An 18,479-nucleotide genomic window follows, 5' to 3' on the forward strand; every position below is an offset into this window, starting at 1 on the left:
AAAGCGAGCGAGTGTGGAGCTTGGGAGCTCCCTGTGACGGGGCTGAGGTGGGAATGGCTGTCCCTGGGGCTGGCTCCTCAGCTCTCAGCGGTGGGGGGGGGTTCGCCACATCGTGGCCCTGGTACAGAAGGAAAAGTGTCCATCTCGCACTTTTTGCTGAAGTTTCCTCCTGGGCTTGAGGCCTGCCTGAAGAAAGGAGGAGCCTGTCTCACTGCCAAAAACCAGCTTTCCCGCTCAAGATCTCCCAGCCTGCACACGGGAAATCAAAGCCAGCCCCGCACCTCAAGCCGCAGAGCCCTGCCCGAAGCCAGGCTGTGCTGTCGGCGTGGAGGCTCTGCCTGCAAGCGGGGGCAGAACCGGAGGCACCGGACCCTGCCGCCACGGCTCTGCCCCGCGAGCAGGCTCTGCGGCAGGCGGCTCCCCGCAGACCCGGGCGGCTCGGACCCCCCCTCCAGGGCGAGCTGCAGGGAGCCGATCTCCCCGTGGCAGCCCAAAGCAAGCCCAGGAGACACTGTCCTCTCCGCTGCTGTCCCGGGGGCTGTGGGGCTCTCTCTGCCCAGCGGCGTGCACCTTCTGCGATGGCTGTGGGGGATTCGTCACCTCTGATGCTGGGGGTTGGGTACCACCACGCTTGGTACGGTGCAAAGGCCTCACGCGGACCAAGCGGAAACTCGGACGCAGCGGGGAAGGCCAGGATGGAGGGATGGCACCTTGCCCCCGGGTCAGGCGTTCTCCTGACCCAAGGCCTCTGGGCAACACCAGCATGGGTTGCTGGTGGCTGGGCTGGCCGGGGCTTCTCTCCGTGGCACGGACAGGGCGCTGCAGAACGCAGCGTGAATCCAGAGACCTGCACAGGGCTGGCACTGAGACGTCCTCGCTCCGCTCCCGGGGAGACTCGGGCGGTGCGCAGGGCTCCATGCAGGCGGCTGTCACGAGCCGAGCCCACAGCCGTTCTCTCCATTTCAAACCCGGCTTTCCCAGCAGGAGATGTCTTCCCTTTCTCAGCTGGCTTCTGGGCTCCCACCTGCCCCCAGATCTTGGGCTTCACCAGCCTGATAGTACTGCTGGGAGCAGAGAACTGCGAGGGCTGTGTGCTCTGGGGCCGGCAACGGAAACGAGCTCCGGTGTCCTCTGGCAGTGGGTGATTCTGCATTGGCGGTGTCAGGAAAAGTGCTGTTTGCTTTCTTCCTTTTGTTATATATTGTACCTGGAGCCCCCAGCCTCCGAAACGCCAAGCAGGTCCGTTAGCATTGTCGTATTTTCCACTTGGGGAGGGCGGCGCTGGAATGAACTGGATGAATGTGACACGCATGGGGCTCGACGGGAGCTGCTCTTCAGGAGCCTGCGGAGCACCGACGCGAGCAAACCAACCAACAAACCAATCCACCTGCAGCAGGCAAACCCAAACCCTTTGAACCAGCAGCTCCGTCCAAACCAGCTGAGCAACTGCCACGCAGGTTTTCACAGCCACAAGTCCTGCTGGGCCTATGGCTGGCTCCTCCGTGGCTACCGATGCTCCTGCAGTCACCCAAGGGTCTGGGGACGCTGAGGGGATGCTGCCCGCGGACAGCAGTGGGCAGGGGTTCTGTGCTCAGGGCTGTAGAGCGTGCTCCAGGGGCTGGTGGACCTTTCCTGGGTCAGTGGGACCTCCCAGGCATCACTGGTCGTGTCTGTCTGGAGCTCCAGGGGCTGGTGGACCTTTCCTGGCTCTGTGGGACCTCCCAGGCATCGCTGGTCATGTGCATCTGGAGTTCCAGGGGCTGGTGGACCTTTCCTGGGTCTGTGGGACCTCCCAGGCATCGCTGATCGTGTCCGTCTGGAGCTCCAGGGGCTGGTGGACCTTTCCTGGGTTGGTGGGACCTCCTGGGCATCATTGATCGTGTCCGTCTGGAGCGGTCCCAGGGCAGGACGGTGCACCTGGGACTCATGGACGGTGCCTGGACATCGGAATCCCTGGGAGGCTCTCCGCAGCCTTCTGCTCTGCAGGCCGTTGGCAGACGTGTTTTTCCTCCTGCTCCTTTATTTTCTCCTCTTCCGTATTTGTGTTGTTCATTTCTTTAGGGCAGCTTTGTGATTTCTTTTTGTCTTGCTTTGTTGCTGGCTCACTTTTCCCCCCTCAATCTTCCCTGCGGCATCAGCAGCTTTGCATGTCGGGCCTCGCGGGTGGCGTCGGGGTCAGGGCTGCTGCTGGGTGAGCTGAGCGCCGTGGCTCAGCCCCGTCCCGCATCCTCATGCCCCGCAGTCCCACCCGACCCCGCGCACCCCGGCCATGCTGCCGGCCTGCCGTGACCCGGCTTTGCCACCTTTCTGTTGCAGGATTGAGCTGACCTCTGACCTCACATCTCTGTAGCAAGCACCGTAGGTCCTCGGCCACAAACATTCTTGCAAATGGTTTTGGTAAGGACACGCTGTTTCTCAGAAGTCGTGGTACCACTGGTAACATCTGCTAACGTGGGGTTGTTGCTGCTGGGTCTCGTTTTCTGGGGGAGGGCTGGTTTCTGAGCTGCAGTTGACTGCCTGTCCCACCTCCCTCCCCACCTCCCTCCCCCTTCCCTCCTCGTAACAGATCGATGAGTCCGCTTCCCTCTCTCTCCACCTCATTTTCCATGAGGGCAACGGGGGCTCTGGCATTTGGGGCTCACCTCTTCCATCCGGGATGCCTGAGGTTGGACATCCCACCACCACTTCTGTTTCCTGACGTGGAAAATGAGGGCTGCTGAGCAAGAGAGGGGTTTGTCTTAAGGCATGTGCCAAAGCTGGGGCTTTGCTTAGCCTTTGCTTTTAGCCCTGTCAGCCCTCCAGTTTCCACAGAATCACAGAATCCCAGCATGGCAGGGTTGGCAGGGCCCTCTGTGGGTCCCCCAGCCCAGCCCCCTGCCCAAGCAGGGTCACCCAGAGCAGGCTGCACAGCACCGCGGCCAGGCGGGGCTGGAATATCTCCAGAGAAGGAGACTCCACAGCCTCCCTGGGCAGCCTGGGCCAGGGCTCCGGCACCCTCAGGGTGAGCCAGCTCTTCCCGTAGACCACCAGGTTCCTGTATGAAGCAGCATCCCCAGAAATGCCAGCAGGTCCCCCAGGCCCCCTCCAGGCTCCTTGTTGCGGTGGTCAGTAGTCCACGAGTCTTCATTTGGGGACCCTTGATTTTGGAGGTGCCATTGGAAAGAACAACTTGCCTTCTCCAGGAAGGGCTGCAGGTCTTCTGCCAGGAGCGGACAGGCACGCAGTCGATTGGGTTGTTTCACCAGAAACCCACTTCTGCTTTGACCTGCATCACTCCAGAGCCGGCGGTTCTCTTTGTAGTACTCACTGGAGTCTTGCGGCTTCAAACTGGTGCTAAATCTGGACTAAAAGGGGAAGGAATGTGACCTTTACTGAGTGATGCAACTTCCTGCTCCTGGCTACTTCAGTCTTTAGAAACAGAGGGACTGCTCAGCGAGGGAGGAGGCCAGTAAATCCAGCTGGGAAATACGTCTGCTCGGGTGGTGGCTGTGCCTGGTCGCGGCTGGTGGGTCACCAGCACTTCCAGAACAGAAGCACGTGGTGTTTGCTCCCCGGGGGAGAAAAATAGTCTGGGCAGGAAGGGGGAGAGTGCAGGGGGAGGACGCAGCCCTCGGCCAAGCCAGCACAGCGTATTTCCCAAGCCCTTCTCTTCTGCACCCGAGGCTTTCGGCCGTCTGTGGCCGCCTGCAGCTGCTGCGGGGCGAAGCGCTGGTTCAGGCTGAGGAACGCGGCTCGTCGCGGGGCGGCTGGCCCCTGCGCAGACAGGGCTGGGCGGTGTCGGCACGCGTAGGTGCTTGTGTCCTGGCTGGGAGGAAGAGGAAGGGCTCCCCAGTGTGCCTTCAGGGCTCACATGGATGGGTTGAAGTGGTCTCTGCCGCTGCCTTTCAGACTTCCCGTGAGGTTGGAAGAGGCCAGTGGGAGTTTTCTGGCGTTAGAAAGGAGCGTGATCAGGGCTGCGTTGAGCGTTGACAGCTGCAGCAAGGCAAAACAATCAAGAGAACAACCCCCTCGGGTCTCTGCCTCCAGTTCTCCCTTTCCGTGAGGCAGAGCAGGTCCTGACCAAGTCTGGGTCGGCCTCGGTGGTGCCACAGGGTTGAGCTGTCTCTGCTCTGTCCTTGCCCCTCTTCGCTGAGTGTGTTGGCTGGGGAAAGGAGAGCAGATCCCACGTGATGGTCTGTGGAAAGGCCTCTCCTCTCTGTCACCTCTCTTGTTTCTGGGGTTTAGGAAGAGGTGGGGGTGGAGAGCCAGAAGCTGTCCCATGTGGGGCACCCGTGCAGACCCCTTACGCAGGGTCTGAGTGAATGGCCCCGGCCGGCTCAGACGCTCTCTGCTGTTTGCTGGTGCGCTCTTGGATGGAACCGGCGATCGCCCTGACCACAGGCCAGCCTCTGTAGGGCTGAGAAGGTAGAGATGACTTCCCAGGTGATCCCCCCCGACCATGGGCCAGCCTCTGTAAGGCTGAGAAGGTAGAGATGACTTCCCAGGTGATCCCCCCGACCACGGGCCAGCCTCTGTAAGGCTGAGAAGGTAGGGGTGAATTCCCAGTTTCCTGGGCTAATGGGCCCGGTTCCTGCAGCCAGGTGACCCGTTCTAGAAGCAAACTGTCCTCCTTCCCCACAGTCCTCTCCTCTCATCCTGGCCAGCCATGGGTGGGTTGAGGAGACGCTGCTTGAATCCGGGCTAGGCTTAACCCTAGGGCTCAACCGCAAGCTGGAATTCATGCGAGGGGAACTGGACGGCTGCACGTCTCGCACTCAGTCCTTTTCTTGGTGGTGATTTAGCAATGGAGATCTGCCTCCTCCCCGGCTGGGTTCAGAGCTCCTCTTGGTTACGAGGCACAGAAGAAAACTGGGCTTGGACCCTGGACTTTCAGCAAGGCAGGCTGCCCTGGACAGATCCCGGCTCTGGGAGTGACAGAGAGGAGAGGCCTCTCCCTGCTCTGCCTGGCATTCCGGGTCAAAGCGGGGATGTGGCTGTGGCTGGAGGGAGAACCGTGCTGAGGTTTGGTTTTGAAGAAGACAACGCTTGCGATGAAGCACACAGGGCAGGAGGCAGCTGCCAGGGTCTAATGACCATCTGGACAGACCTTGACCTGTTTTGAGCATCCCCACCACTGGCCCTCCAAAATGAAGTGGGTGGACTGGGCTGGGGGAGGTTGCGTTTTGGGAGAGATTTCTGTCACCGTCTGTCCCTGCCCACCCCCTGCATCGCCATCACGCAGCCCTGGCTCGCTCGCTTGCTCCCCGCTCCATAGCATGGGACCTGGGCCTCCTCCTCCTCCCTTCCCTTCTGCTGACCCTCACCCCACCCCGGCAGCGTCGCTGTCCTGTCCTCTCCAGCATGGGGCTGCTTTTGGATGAGGGACGCTGGTAAGCTTATGCCTTCTTTGGGGTTTTATTATTGATTTGCTTTTCATCTTCTGCAGCACGATAGTCATCCTGGGCTGGGGGGAGAGGAGCAGCAGCAAGGGACCGCGCAGCCGGGGGCGGTGGGACGCTTCGGGTCGGGCTGGCCATGGCTTCACCGCGGGCACCAGCCACGGGGATGGCAGCAGCCGCAGGCACGGCTGCCGTCAGTGGTGTAACGCCCAGCACGGGAGCACGGTGCCTTCCCACCCGCCTCGTGGGAAAGGGGCACTTTGTGTCCGGGGGTCCCCGCTGAGGAGTCTCCGGTGGCCCCGTGCTCTTCCTGGCCCCCCCCGTATCCCTGGGGAGCCGTCCTGGGACCCGCGGGACGTCAGTCGCCTTCCGCTCCGGCCCTGTTTGTGGAGCATCCGACTGAGCCGCGAGTCCCCAGCAGCTTTAGAACGGAGCTGCTTGGGATGCCTCCCTCGGAAACCCAGGGGAAGGGGAGCCCAGGAAGCCCCTTCCCCGTCTCCTCCTCTCCTGTCCCAGAGAGGAAACGTTTGCAAGCTCCCCGAAGCCTTTGCAGGACGCGAGTCTCCGAGCCTGCCGTGGGATGAGGTTTCAGACCAGGCAGCAGCTCTGCTTTGAGCTCCCGGTTTTTGCCTTTTGGCTCCGATCCTGCATTGCCCCAACTTGCGGCTGCTTCTCCGTCCCTCCCTCGCCCAGCGCTCACCGCTTGTCTCCACCTGCTTCTGCCTGACCCTGTGCAGCACGGGCGCCTTGCGTTGGCTGTCTGCTGACTCTCCGGGGTCTGGCTCTGCCTCTCCCGCGGCTCCCCTGCGCCTGGGGAGACCGAGGGCTGCGGGGACCGGGGCGTCCCGCCAGGCTGGGTGCGGGCTGGAGACAGCGAGGCAGAGCACAAACTCTCAGTGATGGAGGAAGGCGCCGGCTGGCCCGCTGCGGCGTGGGCTGGGGGTCGCGGAGCACTGCGAGGGGATGGTCTGAAGGAGGTGATGGTGGCCTCTCGGAGCCTGAGCCGCTGGCCTGGCTGTGCTCTGCGCTGCTTGGCCGTCGCCGCTGTGGCTGGGAAACGTGCGAGGCTTCTGCCCGGAAGCAGCGGTGGGCAGGGTCAGTTGGGGGGCAGCAGCCCCCAGCCCCATGGACTCCTCGCCAACCCCTGTCCTACGGGCAACGGGACTCGTGCTTCCCGGTCGCGCGGGCTCCGGCAGTCTCGACAGCTTTCCCAGTGCTCCTGAGGAGCAGTAGGTATCTCCTGAGGAGCAAGAGGTATCTCCCGAGGCCATGTGCACCTCTCAGCTTTTCTGTCCCGCTGGAGGAGCTCAGACTTGTGCTGTTAGAAGCTCCCTTTGGTACCTCTCGCTGTTCCGCGCTTTACTTTTCTAAGCACTGACTGTCGCTCCCTGTTGTGCGTTTAAGTCCCCCCTCTCTCTCCATGTTTTACCTGTTGGTTGAAGCAACTGGCCCACACTTTAGGGACCACTTGGAAAACTTAGATTTAGTGGATCGTTCCTCTTGTTCTGCCTGCAGTACCCCGACCCTGGACAAGACTGGGTCACGGTCACTACCAGAAGTGAGAAGGTAGTGGTCCCAACGGTAGAGACATGGGAAGCAGCGGTGATGGGACCATCCCCAGCAGTGAAATGGGAGGAAGCTGCCTGGGGAAAGCTTGACCACCCATTGCCAGGTCTGCCCCACACCCAGGGCCTTTCTTCACTGCTCTCGGTCCTCACGGGTCAATCCTGGCCCATCCGGATTGAAAAAGGTCTGGAGCCAGATTGCTGCCTGCCCTCCTTGCCAGGATGTCAGACCAGAGGACCGATGTTCCCGAGGAGCCGAGCACCTCTGCCAAGGGAAGGAGCTGGGAATGGTCTGCGCTTCAGAAAATCAGCTTTGAGTGAAATTATTCCTGAAAAGGGCACAAGTGATTGCCGGAGATGGTGACAGCAGGATGCTCTGGGATCTCCTCGGAGTGGGTCAGGATTCCTTTGGAAAGCTGCAGTCTGTGGGTGGGCTGCAGGATTCCCTGACCTCCTGCTGCAGATTTTGCACGCATGAGGGACGAACACATACGGGAATGCCACCAGCCCCCCGTTTGTCTGTGCTGGGATGCTGTCTGCTCTCAAAGGCAAGGAGTCCAGGCCCTTGTCCTGATGCCACGGCTGAGCTGGAGTGCTTCTGAGGCCACCAGAAGGACATGCAGTTTCCATGCTTCAGGAGAAGCATGGTCTTGGAGATCTTCAGTATCTGAGCCTCTCTCATGAGCCAGCACCTGCCCTTGTCTGAGCTCCTTGTTCTCCAGATGTTCCTTGCACAGAACCATGTCCAGCTGAAAAATTGTACAATTCGCTGACTTAGCCTTCGGCTGGGGCTGGAGCAGAGATCTTTGGGTAATCGGTATCTGCAGAGAGGGTACGACCTTCCACCAAGAGAAGACTCTAAGCCAGTTTGACTGATGGGCTGCCACAGGAAAGCAAGCCAGCCAGGTTGATCTCAACGTCCAAGGAGAATGGAAAGGAGGGAAGAACCGGGAATGAGCAGTGGCTCAGAGCTCTCAGCCGCCATCCCCAGCTAATTCAGTCTCCTGGGCTCTGTGGCAGCAACGTCAGAGCTTCTCAGCCGGAGGGTTCATATGGCCCTGATGTCCCCAGTGACAGAGCCGCGTGCTCTCTAATCTCATCCCCCTCTCAGCTGGCTCCAGGAGCAGTGAGGGGTGTTCCCGTTGTGCAGAGGGAGAATTTACGGCTCTGACGGACATCCTCCTTGAAGTTCATGCTTGGTTTCAGAACTTCTCAGCCCAGCTGTCGGTCTGGAGATGAGTATCCCCACGAGGGGCTGCAGCGGAGCCCCATCCCATCCCTGCGACCCTCCATCCCTCACCGCTCCAGCTTCGGCGTGCTGGAGGGAACCTCTCCGCGTGGCCCCCACGGCAACGAGCTGATGCCCCCGCGCGTGAAATCTGATTACGCTCGCGTGACTGGAGCGGGACGATCTGATCCTCGGCGCTGTGAATCCTGCGGAGCGATTATCCCCTCCGGACAATCTCCTTCCTTTGTCCTGAAGCGTCAGCCGCGGAGCCTCCGCGGTGTTGCTGGGGTAACCCCGGTCCCGCATGATGCTTCAGCCCGTGTCTGCCATCCGGGATCCGGCTGGAGAAGGCGACCTTTGGCAGGGATTGAGGAAGGGATGAGGCTGTCATCCGCCTTCGTGCTGCGGCTGTGGGGATCAGGGGTCTTCCAAGCGGGGCTCAGGTGTTCTGGGCAGGGAACCCTACTGAATTCAGGAGGAATCGGGCTGGGGTGCGTCTGGGTGTGTTTGTGATGTGAGCTGTGGCTTCCCTCTGCCGTTGCGCAGGTCTCTGGCCGTTGCCCAGCCTGTCGTTGGGTGTTTGGGCCGTGAGATGCTGGCACAGGACGGGCAGAGTCTGAGAGGTTTGAGCTGAGAACAAGCGACCACGCTTTTCAGCCCCGGCGTGCTGACGGCACGCTGCAAGACCGCGGGGAGTGCCTGGATGTCCGCACCCACAAAGCACATCTCATCATCTCGCCCGCCTTCCCCAGGACACCGGGAGAGCTTCCCAGCAAAGGGAAGCCCTGTGACCTGCCGAGAGTCGGGGGGTTCTGCCTGCTCCCCTGGAGCAGACGCATCTGTAGGAAGATGGAGAATGGCCGAACTGCTCCGGCACGCTGCCCGGTGAGACCGGCGCTTGCTCCCGGCTCGTCCGGCTGCAGGTGGGAGGAGGAATCGGGGCTGGACAAGGGTGCCAGCAGCCCAGGGAGCTCGGCACAGGGCAGTGAGGCAGTAACCCCTGGAGCTAACAAAGGCTCCCAATTAGCTGGGCTTCTCCAGCCTCTGGCAGTAGGTCAGAAGGGTTGTAACTTAGCCTTGGTTCTGAGTTTCGACCATCCTGCTGCAGTTGATGAAGCAAAGTGCCTCCTCCCTCCTTCTTAGCACACGAGGTTTGCGAACAGCGGCTTGTTCTGCCCGGAGGTGGGAAGTTGCCTTGCCTTCCCTTCCCCCAAGTTTTCTCCCTGCTCATTTGTGTGAACAATAATGAACCAAGATGAGGGGTGAAAGGACTGAAATTATTTCTCTTCTCTCCCTGTTTCTCTTTGCAGAACTGAAGATGATATGAAGTTGTCCCTAGCCTCCTCCTAAAGGCATCCCTTGGCTTCTTTAAAGGCTTGAGAGAAATTCCAAAACCAACCAAATGCACCCATAAGAGAAATCCATAAACCCTCAAAAGCTGGGATCCCCTCTTTCTCTGAAGTTGAGTTCTTCAAAAACTCCTCTGGTGTCAGGTCTGAGGAGCTCCTGCTGTGGGGCTCCACGGGCTGGGGCTGGGCCCAAGCAGCGACTTGAGTTGTGTTTGGGGGACCGGGGTGTCCTAGGAGATGATCCTTGCTCCCTCTCCCCCAGACAGAACCCAGATTGGACACTCAGTATGCAGCGAGTTATTAGTTGTGTTCATTACCGTGCGTTAGACCTGCCATGGAATCTGTCTTGTTCCTTTCCTGGGGTGGGCAGACCACGGCTCTTCCCCCAGACCAGCCTGGACCTTCTTCCAGCCCACCAAGCTGCTTCCTCCCGGGGCCAGACTCCTCTCTGTGCCGGGGTGGGACCTGCCTCTGACTCCAGACGCTGTGAGACGCAGCTTTCTTCTGAGGGGTGAGGGGCCAAGTGGGGTCCAAGAGGGGGACGGCGGGTGGTAGCTGGACCAACTCAAACCTTGCTTCTGTAGTTATTTTAGTGGAGAGCTGATGCTGTAGGTAGACAGAGAGACTCGAGAAGTGATGAAGATTGATGGTTTAGCCGTTCTGCGTGTGGTGGAGGTTTAGGAGACCACGCTTTGGCTGTTGTTCATATCCGGATTCTCGCTTTTCCCTACCCCGGTTCCCAAGAGCAGAGACCCGAGGAGGCAGCTGTGGCACCAGGGCTTCTCCCCGGCCCAGGATGAGATGGGGGGGGGTCCTGGAAGAGCCACCGTCCCCCTTCCTCTGCCTGCTCGCTGGTCCAGTGCCCTCTTCTCTTGCGAGCCCTGCGGCGCGTCCGCCGGAGCCAGAGCTGGGCGCTGCTCCTCAGCTCCGTCACAGGCAGAAGATGGGTTCAGCCAGGCGCGTGATGCTGCAGACAGAGCGGGTTTCAACCCAAACCCAGCTGGTTCACGAGAGCGGGAGGAGAGCCTGTGGCCTCTAGCGAGGTTGTAGGAACACCAGGCTGGGTGGGGACGTGTCCTTCACCGTTTTTCTCCCGCTGCAGGACAACAGCCTCTTGGCCAACGCCGCGAGCATATCAGAAACCCAACAGGCCATGCTTTCCCCCCCCCTTTTTAATTCCTATGCAGACAGTGCTTGAACCCGTGCACACAGTTGTCCTTTCCCACGCCTGGGGTTGGCAAACCCCTCATGAAAGGGCTGGTTCAAAGAGGCTTCGGCTTCGGAGGAGGCCGGGCTGCCCCTTCCCAGCCGACGACTGCCAGCGCGCTCAGTGCTTCGCGTATGAATTTGGGCACGTCTGGACCCTCCGCTTCACCGCCCCGCTGGTGCGGCCGCCGTCTCCCCGCGGTGCTGGCCGGCTCGGCGTCCCCAGCGCCCAACTATGCAAAGAATGCCTTACACACCTTGTGTTTAGGTTACACGGCAGCGCTTGCACCGAGCAAAGCCTGTAGCTGAGTCCGGATGGCTGCTGGTGGCAGCGAGTTGGGCGGCTTCTGCAACGCCGATGGCTGGCTGGGTCTTTTTCACTTTGGTTTGTTTGGTTTGTATCTTACACGAAGGACTGTAATTCTAGCGGCTTGAATCTGTAAAAACTGCCTTTCTTTGGTCCAATAAACCTTTGAATAGTTCATTTGGTTTGTGCTCGTTCTCCCTGCCCCTGGCAGCTCGCAGCTGCTTCCTCAAGGGATTTCTGTTGGAAATCTGGATTTTAGGTCAGAGGCACGTCCTGTCCTCCCGCGCCTTTCACCCTGTAAATGGTTCCACTGGTTTCCTGCACAATAGTCAGAGCAGTGGCAGAAGGCAGGGGTTTTCCCTCCGCTCTGCGGGCGCAGCGCCGTGCTGCCGCAGGGTCCCGGTCCGGTTTGGCCACGGAGCAGTCGCGACGCTCCCAGCGCAGGGTCCTGCCCGGGATAGCGGCTGCCGGGAGCGCGGACGCCCGGCAGTTCCTGAGACGGAGATCTCTGTTAGTGTACCGACGGGCTCCCTGCCCCAGACCCCCAGTTCGTGGTGAAATTCTTGGACTGGAACGTCTGAAGAGAGCCGGAGGGAGTGAAGGGTGCGAATGCAGTTGCCTATCAGGAAGAATCAGGCTGCTCTGAAAATCCTTAATTAATCGATGTTGTCAGCAATAAGTAAAATCCTGTCAGACCTCTTGAAGAGGATGATTTGACTTGTGAGCGGGCTGGGTTTGTTCCGAAATCATCAGAAGAAACACGACGCAGAGCACCACGAGGCTGCTGTATGAGGTCGCTTTGATTGGAAAAGCTCCTTTCTGACAGCAGTTGCGTGTTTTCGATGCCTCGCTCTCCCTTCCCAAGCTCTGTTCTCTCTTTGTCTTCACTTTGCTCTCCCTTTGCTGCAGAGGGTGTCGCGCGGAGGAGTCACAGCAGCAACAGCTCCGTTTTATTTCTGCTTTCCAAATGCGCAGTCGTCGTGTTTGAAGTTGAGGGGAGAGCCAAATGCATTGATGTTGCACTTAGAAAAACCAGAGTGAAAGCTGTCTGTGACCTTGACTTTGGAGTTCCGGAGAGACGGAAATGGGCTGTTGGGGGGTTTCAGCAGCGCTGGTGTCTGTGGAATGAGGAGCAAGGGATGCGGAGCAGCGTGGAGCGCTCCCGGCCCGGCTGCCATTCAGATGCCTGAGGCCACGCTGTGCATTGAATTTCTCCACGTCAGACTGGAGATGAGTCCTCTGGTGCCCAGCGACGATCTGAAATAATAAACTATCGATCGTTAACAACTGCGCTTCCCCTCCACTCGTCGGGAAAGGGCGGCTGGGTGCTGTTCATGAGAGCACAGAGAATTACAGAAGAGGCAGACAGATCATGGCACAGCCAGAGCTTTCCTAACCGAAAGATCCCGCATCGTTATCAGGAGATGTTTGGCCTTGGACAACGGCATTTTAATAGCCACAGCAAAGAGCTGGCATGCGAGCTTTCCTCTGCTGGGACCCACTGTTCCCTGCGCAGCCGTGGTGCTGGGAGGACGGCGCGTGGTCCTGGGGCTGCGGGGCTGAGCCCGGGAGCAGGGAGACGCGGGGCCCGCTCGCAGAGCGCGGCAGGCGCAGGCTGCTCCACTCGCCCGGTCTCCGGCCGCTGACGCTGTGCCTGGTGCGGTGACACCGCGGGGACGCCGTCCTCTCCTCTCCTCTCCTCTCCTCTCCTCTCCTCTCCTCTCCTCTCCTCTCCTCTCCTCTCCTCTCCTCTCCTCTCCTCTCCTCTCCTCTCCTCTCCTCTCCTCTCCTCTCCTCTCCTCTCCTCTCCTCTCCTCTCCTCTCCTCTCCTCTCCTCTCCTCTCCTCTCCTCTCCTCTCCTCTCCCAAGCCAAGCTCATGTCCCAGCTCTGCCTGTCCGCAGCCGTTTCTGCCCCTCCTGCACCGGCACAGCCGGCGGCTGCTCCACGCGGGGCTCGCGGGAAGGCTGCGCCAGGTTAACGAACGGTGCGTGGTTAAATGGGTTAATTACTGTGTATTAATGACCTGTGCAGAAAGCCAGCCGTGGTGGGGACAGAGGACTCCTGGTGGGGTGACCATGTGGAAGTTGAAGCCAGAGGCTGTGCTTCGAGCCCAGGGGGGTCTGAAGATGCTGAGCAAGCAGGGGGAGCCAGGATGGCGGCAGATCTGTGGTCGGGGCGGCCACTGGACTCTGGGACCACGGTCAGTGACACCGGGGCAGAACGGTCCCCACAGTGACAGAAACGGCCTTCCCCTGGTACACAGCCCCTCGGTCGGTCGTTCAGTCTCACCCAGGAGAGCCAAGTGTGGGGTGTGCTCGGCCGTGCTGTGATCCCGACCAGGCAGGAGCCCGGCAATGGGACGAGCCAGCCCACAGCCCCGCAGCCCTGCAGCCAGCCCCGGCCGCAGCCAAGCTGCGCGTTCGCTTGGCTCTAAAAGAGAACTTTGCAGAAATCGGCTTCTCTCCACGAGCCACATGCAAACGAATGACCCTCCTGCGCCGCCCACCCGTCCGTACCCGGAGCGATGGCCAGTCGGTGGGTGACCAGTGTAAGCCCTCCTGTAAAGCTTCCTCAAATCAAGCCCTGCAACAGGTACAAATCCTTGTGCTGCAGGACACAAAACAACGGTTAACTGCTTCAGGCTGGGGAAAAACCAGGAGATCATCTGTCCTGGGGAGAAGGGGGTTGATCACCTGCGATCGGAGTTTCCAGGGACAGAGACCGGAGCTGGACGCCCGCCGGCCAGCCCCTGCCCACGCAGGGGTCGCCTCCTTGCTGCGCGAGCCCAGCTGGCTGCGGCAGACGCGCTCTCAGATCAAAGCCAGCTCCTGGCTGCGAGTTTCCCTTCCGGGGGCTGATCGCAGTCCTGTCCGCGCTGGCGGGCGACCTGGCCCCAGTCCTGAGCCGGGGTCTGCACTGAAAATGGAGCCGCTGTTCCTGAGCGACGCTGCGCCTGCGCGCTCTCCTCACAGAGCGAGAGGACGCTGTGCTGGGGGAGCCCAGCGCAGCTTCGTTATGGGGTCGGCTAAACGGGGAGGTGTCGGTCTTGTGAAATCCCCTGTGTGGAGTTAACTCGAAGCTCGGAGCGCAGGCCAGCCCTCCAGAGCTCCACAGCTCCGGCTGAAGCCGTCTGGTTTAGCTCCGTATTTCCAGAGCGGCAGCGAGACGCCCGGAACGGCTGGGTGGGTGGGAAGGTAGGGGAAGGAGAACCAGTGGTATCTCCTTCTCCTGTCTGCTGGGCAGATCTCCGGCAGCCGGGAAGGCCGGGAAACGACCGGCGCTTGGCTCCTGGCTGCGTCTGACCGCAGTGTCCCTGCTCAAGGTGCTTCCCGGGGCCTGGCTGCTCCCACCTCTCCTCTTCTTCTCGGCAGGGCGCGGCGGGAGCAGCTGGCCGCCATCCTCGGGCTCCTGAAGGAGAGAAGCGATGCGCTGGGAGAGCTGTCTGAAGGAGACATGCAGGAGCAGCTTCGCCTGTACGATCTCTGACCATGCCGCCGGCGCAGACCGTGCCCCAGGGTCGCGACGGCCATGCTCGTGCAGCACGCTGGGGGCCGCAGCGCCAGGAGTGTGTTCCAGTAGCGACTGTGCAGTTCCAGGTTGTTTTACAAACGCGTACGGGCCTGTGCGCGGTGTTTCAAGAGACCCGCAATCTCTCACCGTTTCTATCGTTTCTCGTTGAGGAGCCGTCGTGATGTTTTGACCTCGCGCAGAGACATTCACCTCTCTCTGGCCGGGCCGTGCGTCCCAGTCACCAACAACCATTAAACCGCAGCTTTTCTCTGGCCGGGCTTTACAAAAACGAGCTTTCAAGCCTGTTCTGTATCAGTCTGAGACCTGAGGAAAGCCAGAGGTGAGAGAGGTAAAGTGGATGAGAAGAGCAGAACCATGGAACAGCTCAGGGTGGGAGGGACCGGAGGGGGTCCGTGCTCCAACCGCCAGCTCGAAGCAGCATCGGGGAGACCCAGCCAGGTTCCCAGGGCTTCGTCCTGTGGGGCTGGAGAACCTCCAGAGTCGAGACAGCGCAGCCGCTCCCGGCAGAGACGCTGCCAGGCCTCAGCCGGAACACAAGGAGCCGCGGGCAAGGCCTGAGTGCCCCGTGGCTGCAGGACGTGCCCCATGGCTGCAGGACGTGCCCCATGAATGCGGGACCTGCCCCGCAGATGAGGGACCTGCGCCATAGATATGGGACCTGCCCCATGGCTGTGGTAGGTTCCACATTTAAGGGACAGGTCCGCATCTATGGGGCAGGTCCAGCAGCCATGGGCAGGGGTGGCAGGGTGACGGGGAGCAGGGCCGGGAGCGGGGCGAGGGCCCAGCTCCCTGCCGGGTCCCCGGCGCAGCTCCCCCAGCCCAGCGCCTGCTGCATCGCCCGGATCTGCTCTCGCCTTGTTCACATCCGGACGGAATCTCTGCGGAACGTCCCGCCGCGCGAAGCGCAGCAGCCGTCCCTTCCAGCAGAGAAACTCGTCAGATCCCAGAAACCAGCTCACCCAGTGACACCCCCTGTGACACCAAGCACACCACACGCCCCGTTACAGCCACGCCTGCACGCACACGGCACACCGAGTGTTCAGCATCAATCTCAACATTACAGCTGACAGGGACTTACAACAGTCGCCACTGTTAACAACAACCAGACACAACTATAACATTTTGACAACACTTATGACAAATACAGCTTACTATTCTAATTCTCACCAATAGCGCTCCACAAATAACAACTACAATGTGATAATTGTTTAAAATCAACGCTCACTCATTTCTTACGCTTGGTTTGTCTCCGGCTGCTTCCCCCGTGGGAGAGCAGAGCCGCGCATCAGAGCTCCTGTTTCGCTTGACACTGCTTTGTACGTCTCATTCACACAGAGGCCTCACACACAGTCAGACAAGACCAGCTTCGAGTTACGGCACTCCGAATCGCTGACCAGAATCATAGCCGGTTTCCAGAATCATGGCATACATATACCCCAGCTCAGCTCAGACCATGTCCCGTGGGGACTCGAACCCCGTTAGTGGTGGGGACCCGAACCCCGTGTATCCCTTGGAGTTGCTAGCAGCCCGGTATGCTCTCCCTGCGTCATCAGATTGCCACTTCTGGGAGTCCCTGGTGGGGACTCGAACCCCATCAGTAGCAGGAGAATCCCTTTACGGACGGATGGTCCTTGTCTGCTGCTGCGGTGATCCAGATCAGGCGAGGAGCCCCTTTGGGAAAAAGCTCCCGAGGGCGCCCAAGAGCCTGTGCTTCCCGGGTCCCGCAGCCGAGCAGAGTCGGAGCCATCTGGGGTGCCAGTCGATCCGAAGACCCGGTAATACCCGAGCAGTGCTCTGTGCACTGCTCCGTAGGCATCCTTCATTACGGGGCCGGGCACCCCGGGCCACACGTGGGCACCAAACACCGTTTGATTTCAGGTTAAACACAATCCCAAGATACATATTCATTGTTTAGCGGAGAAATGCTTAGCATAGTCATGACTTTTCCGAGCACTAATTAGCATATGCGAATGTCTGCTCGCGTCCCCGGCTGGTCCTGGCGCGCACGTGCTCTCCCAAGGCCGAGCTGTCTGGGGTGGAATTCTTTAGGAGACTCTCTTCTCCTACAATTATCCCAACTATTTGCTGAGGACCAAGACTCGCTTTGCTTTTCGTTCAATTATTTTGTCTAATGACTTCAAGTGATAACGATATCTACATTCATCCACTGCACTCCTTAGCAGAAACAGGGATTAGCAGAATAGTTACATCCTGAGATCCCTGCGTATGCAGGAATACAGACTGTCAGAATAAAAATGACCAACAACTAGCAAATATTATTAAATCTTCTTTTTTATTGTTTGATGTTTCTTACGATCCCTTCCATCCCTTACCCTGCAGGCTGGGAGCCTTTCTGCCTGCAGGGCACCTGGCTGCCTGGGAGGGAAGGGAGCGGACGGGCAGCCGGCAGCAGTCCTCGTCCTCCTCTCTGCAGAGAGCGACCGGGGGCAGCTTCAGTGCGGATGTTCTCAGCCCTGCAAAGGCTGGGCTGCGTGTGCCGGACCCTGCTCCTTGTTCTCAGGTCACAGGAGGTGCTGGCTGCATCCGCGGGGTGGTGGTCCGCGTGCCAGGGCGCACTGGCTGCATCCGCGGGGTGGTGGTCTGCATGCCAGGGGACCCTGGCTGCATCCGCGGGGTGGTGGTCCGCGTGCCAGGGGACCCTGGCTGCATCCGCGGGGTGGTGGTCCGCGTGCCAGGGCGCACTGGCTGCATCCGCGGGGTGGTGGTCTGCATGCCAGGGGACCCTGGCTGCATCCGCGGGGTGGTGGTCTGCGTGCCAGGGGACCCTGGCTGCATCCGCGGGGTGGTGGTCCGCGTGCCAGGGCGCACTGGCTGCATCCGCGGGGTGGTGGTCCGCGTGCCAGGGCGCACTGGCTGCACCCGCGGGGTGGTGGTCTGCGTGCCAGGGGACCCTGGCTGCATCCGCGGGGTGGTGGTCTGCGTGCCAGGGGACCCTGGCTGCATCCGCGGGGTGGTGGTCTGCGTGCCAGGGGACCCTGGCTGCATCCGCGGGGTGGTGGTCTGCGTGCCAGGGGACCCTGGCTGCATCCGCGGGGTGGTGGTCTGCGTGCCAGGGGACCCTGGCTGCATCCGCGGGGTGGTGGTCTGCGTGCCAGGGGACCCTGGCTGCATCCGCGGGGTGGTGGTCTGCGTGCCAGGGGACCCTGGCTGCATCCGCGGGGTGGTGGTCTGCGTGCCAGGGGACCCTGGCTGCATCCGCGGGGTGGTGGTCTGCGTGCCAGGGGACCCTGGCTGCATCTGGAGGGTGGTGGTCTGCGTGCCAGGGGACCCTGGCTGCATCCGCGGGGTGCTGGTCCGCGTGCCAGGGCACACTGGCTGCATCCGCGGGGTGCTGGTCCGCGTGCCAGGGTGCACTGGCTGCATCCGCGGGGTGCTGGTCCGCGTGCCAGGGCGCACTGGCTGCATCCGCGGGGTGCTGGTCCGCGTTGCAGGGCGCACTGGCTGCATCCGCGGGGTGCTGGTCCGCGTGCCAGGGCGCACTGGCTGCATCCGCGGGGTGCTGGTCCGCGTGCCAGGGCACACTGGCTGCATCCCTGCGGTGCTGGTCCGCGTGCCAGGGCGCACTGGCTGCATCCGCGGGGTGCTGGTCCGCGTGCCAGGGCGCACTGGCTGCATCCCTGCGGTGGTGGCCCTGGCATCAGAACGCTTTGTCTCCTTCGAGCGAGCGCCTCTCTCCTCAGCGATCACTGGCGCTCTCTGTGTCCCTGCTTGCACCGCCAGGGAGCCAGGATGTGGCCCTGGAGCCTCCTTGCTGCTCCTGGGCACAGGCTGTGTCCCTGCTCCCTCCAGCCCCAGCTCTGAGCCAGTCCCGTGCTGCTTGTCCACATCGGGGTGGGGGGGCTCGGCGGGGCGGGACTGGCCCCCCCTGCCCTCCTGGGAAGAGGAGCCAAAGG

General features: G+C 60.9%; 1 protein-coding gene across 3 annotated transcripts in view; it reads left to right on the forward strand.

Annotated features, from left to right (window-relative positions):
• Positions 1 to 16,830, forward strand: part of MXRA7 (matrix remodeling associated 7) — a 31,394-nt gene extending 14,564 nt beyond the window's left edge. The window contains exons 5-6 of one of the 3 annotated variants that reach the window (XM_075440795.1): positions 2,317 to 2,397; positions 9,482 to 11,210. In XM_075440795.1, coding sequence (XP_075296910.1) covers positions 2,317 to 2,350 — 34 coding nt within the window. In that variant the 3' untranslated portion in view covers positions 2,351 to 2,397; positions 9,482 to 11,210. Of the gene's footprint in view, positions 1 to 2,316; positions 2,398 to 9,481; positions 11,211 to 14,405 lie in introns of those variants that run through there. The other 2 variants (XM_075440793.1, XM_075440794.1) reach the window with 2 other exon arrangements.
• Positions 16,831 to 18,479: the final 1,649 nt, after the last annotated feature.

The sequence above is a fragment of the Opisthocomus hoazin genome, chromosome 21 (genome assembly GCF_030867145.1).
Source record: "Opisthocomus hoazin isolate bOpiHoa1 chromosome 21, bOpiHoa1.hap1, whole genome shotgun sequence".
In the NCBI taxonomy this organism is placed as follows: domain Eukaryota; kingdom Metazoa; phylum Chordata; class Aves; order Opisthocomiformes; family Opisthocomidae; genus Opisthocomus; species Opisthocomus hoazin.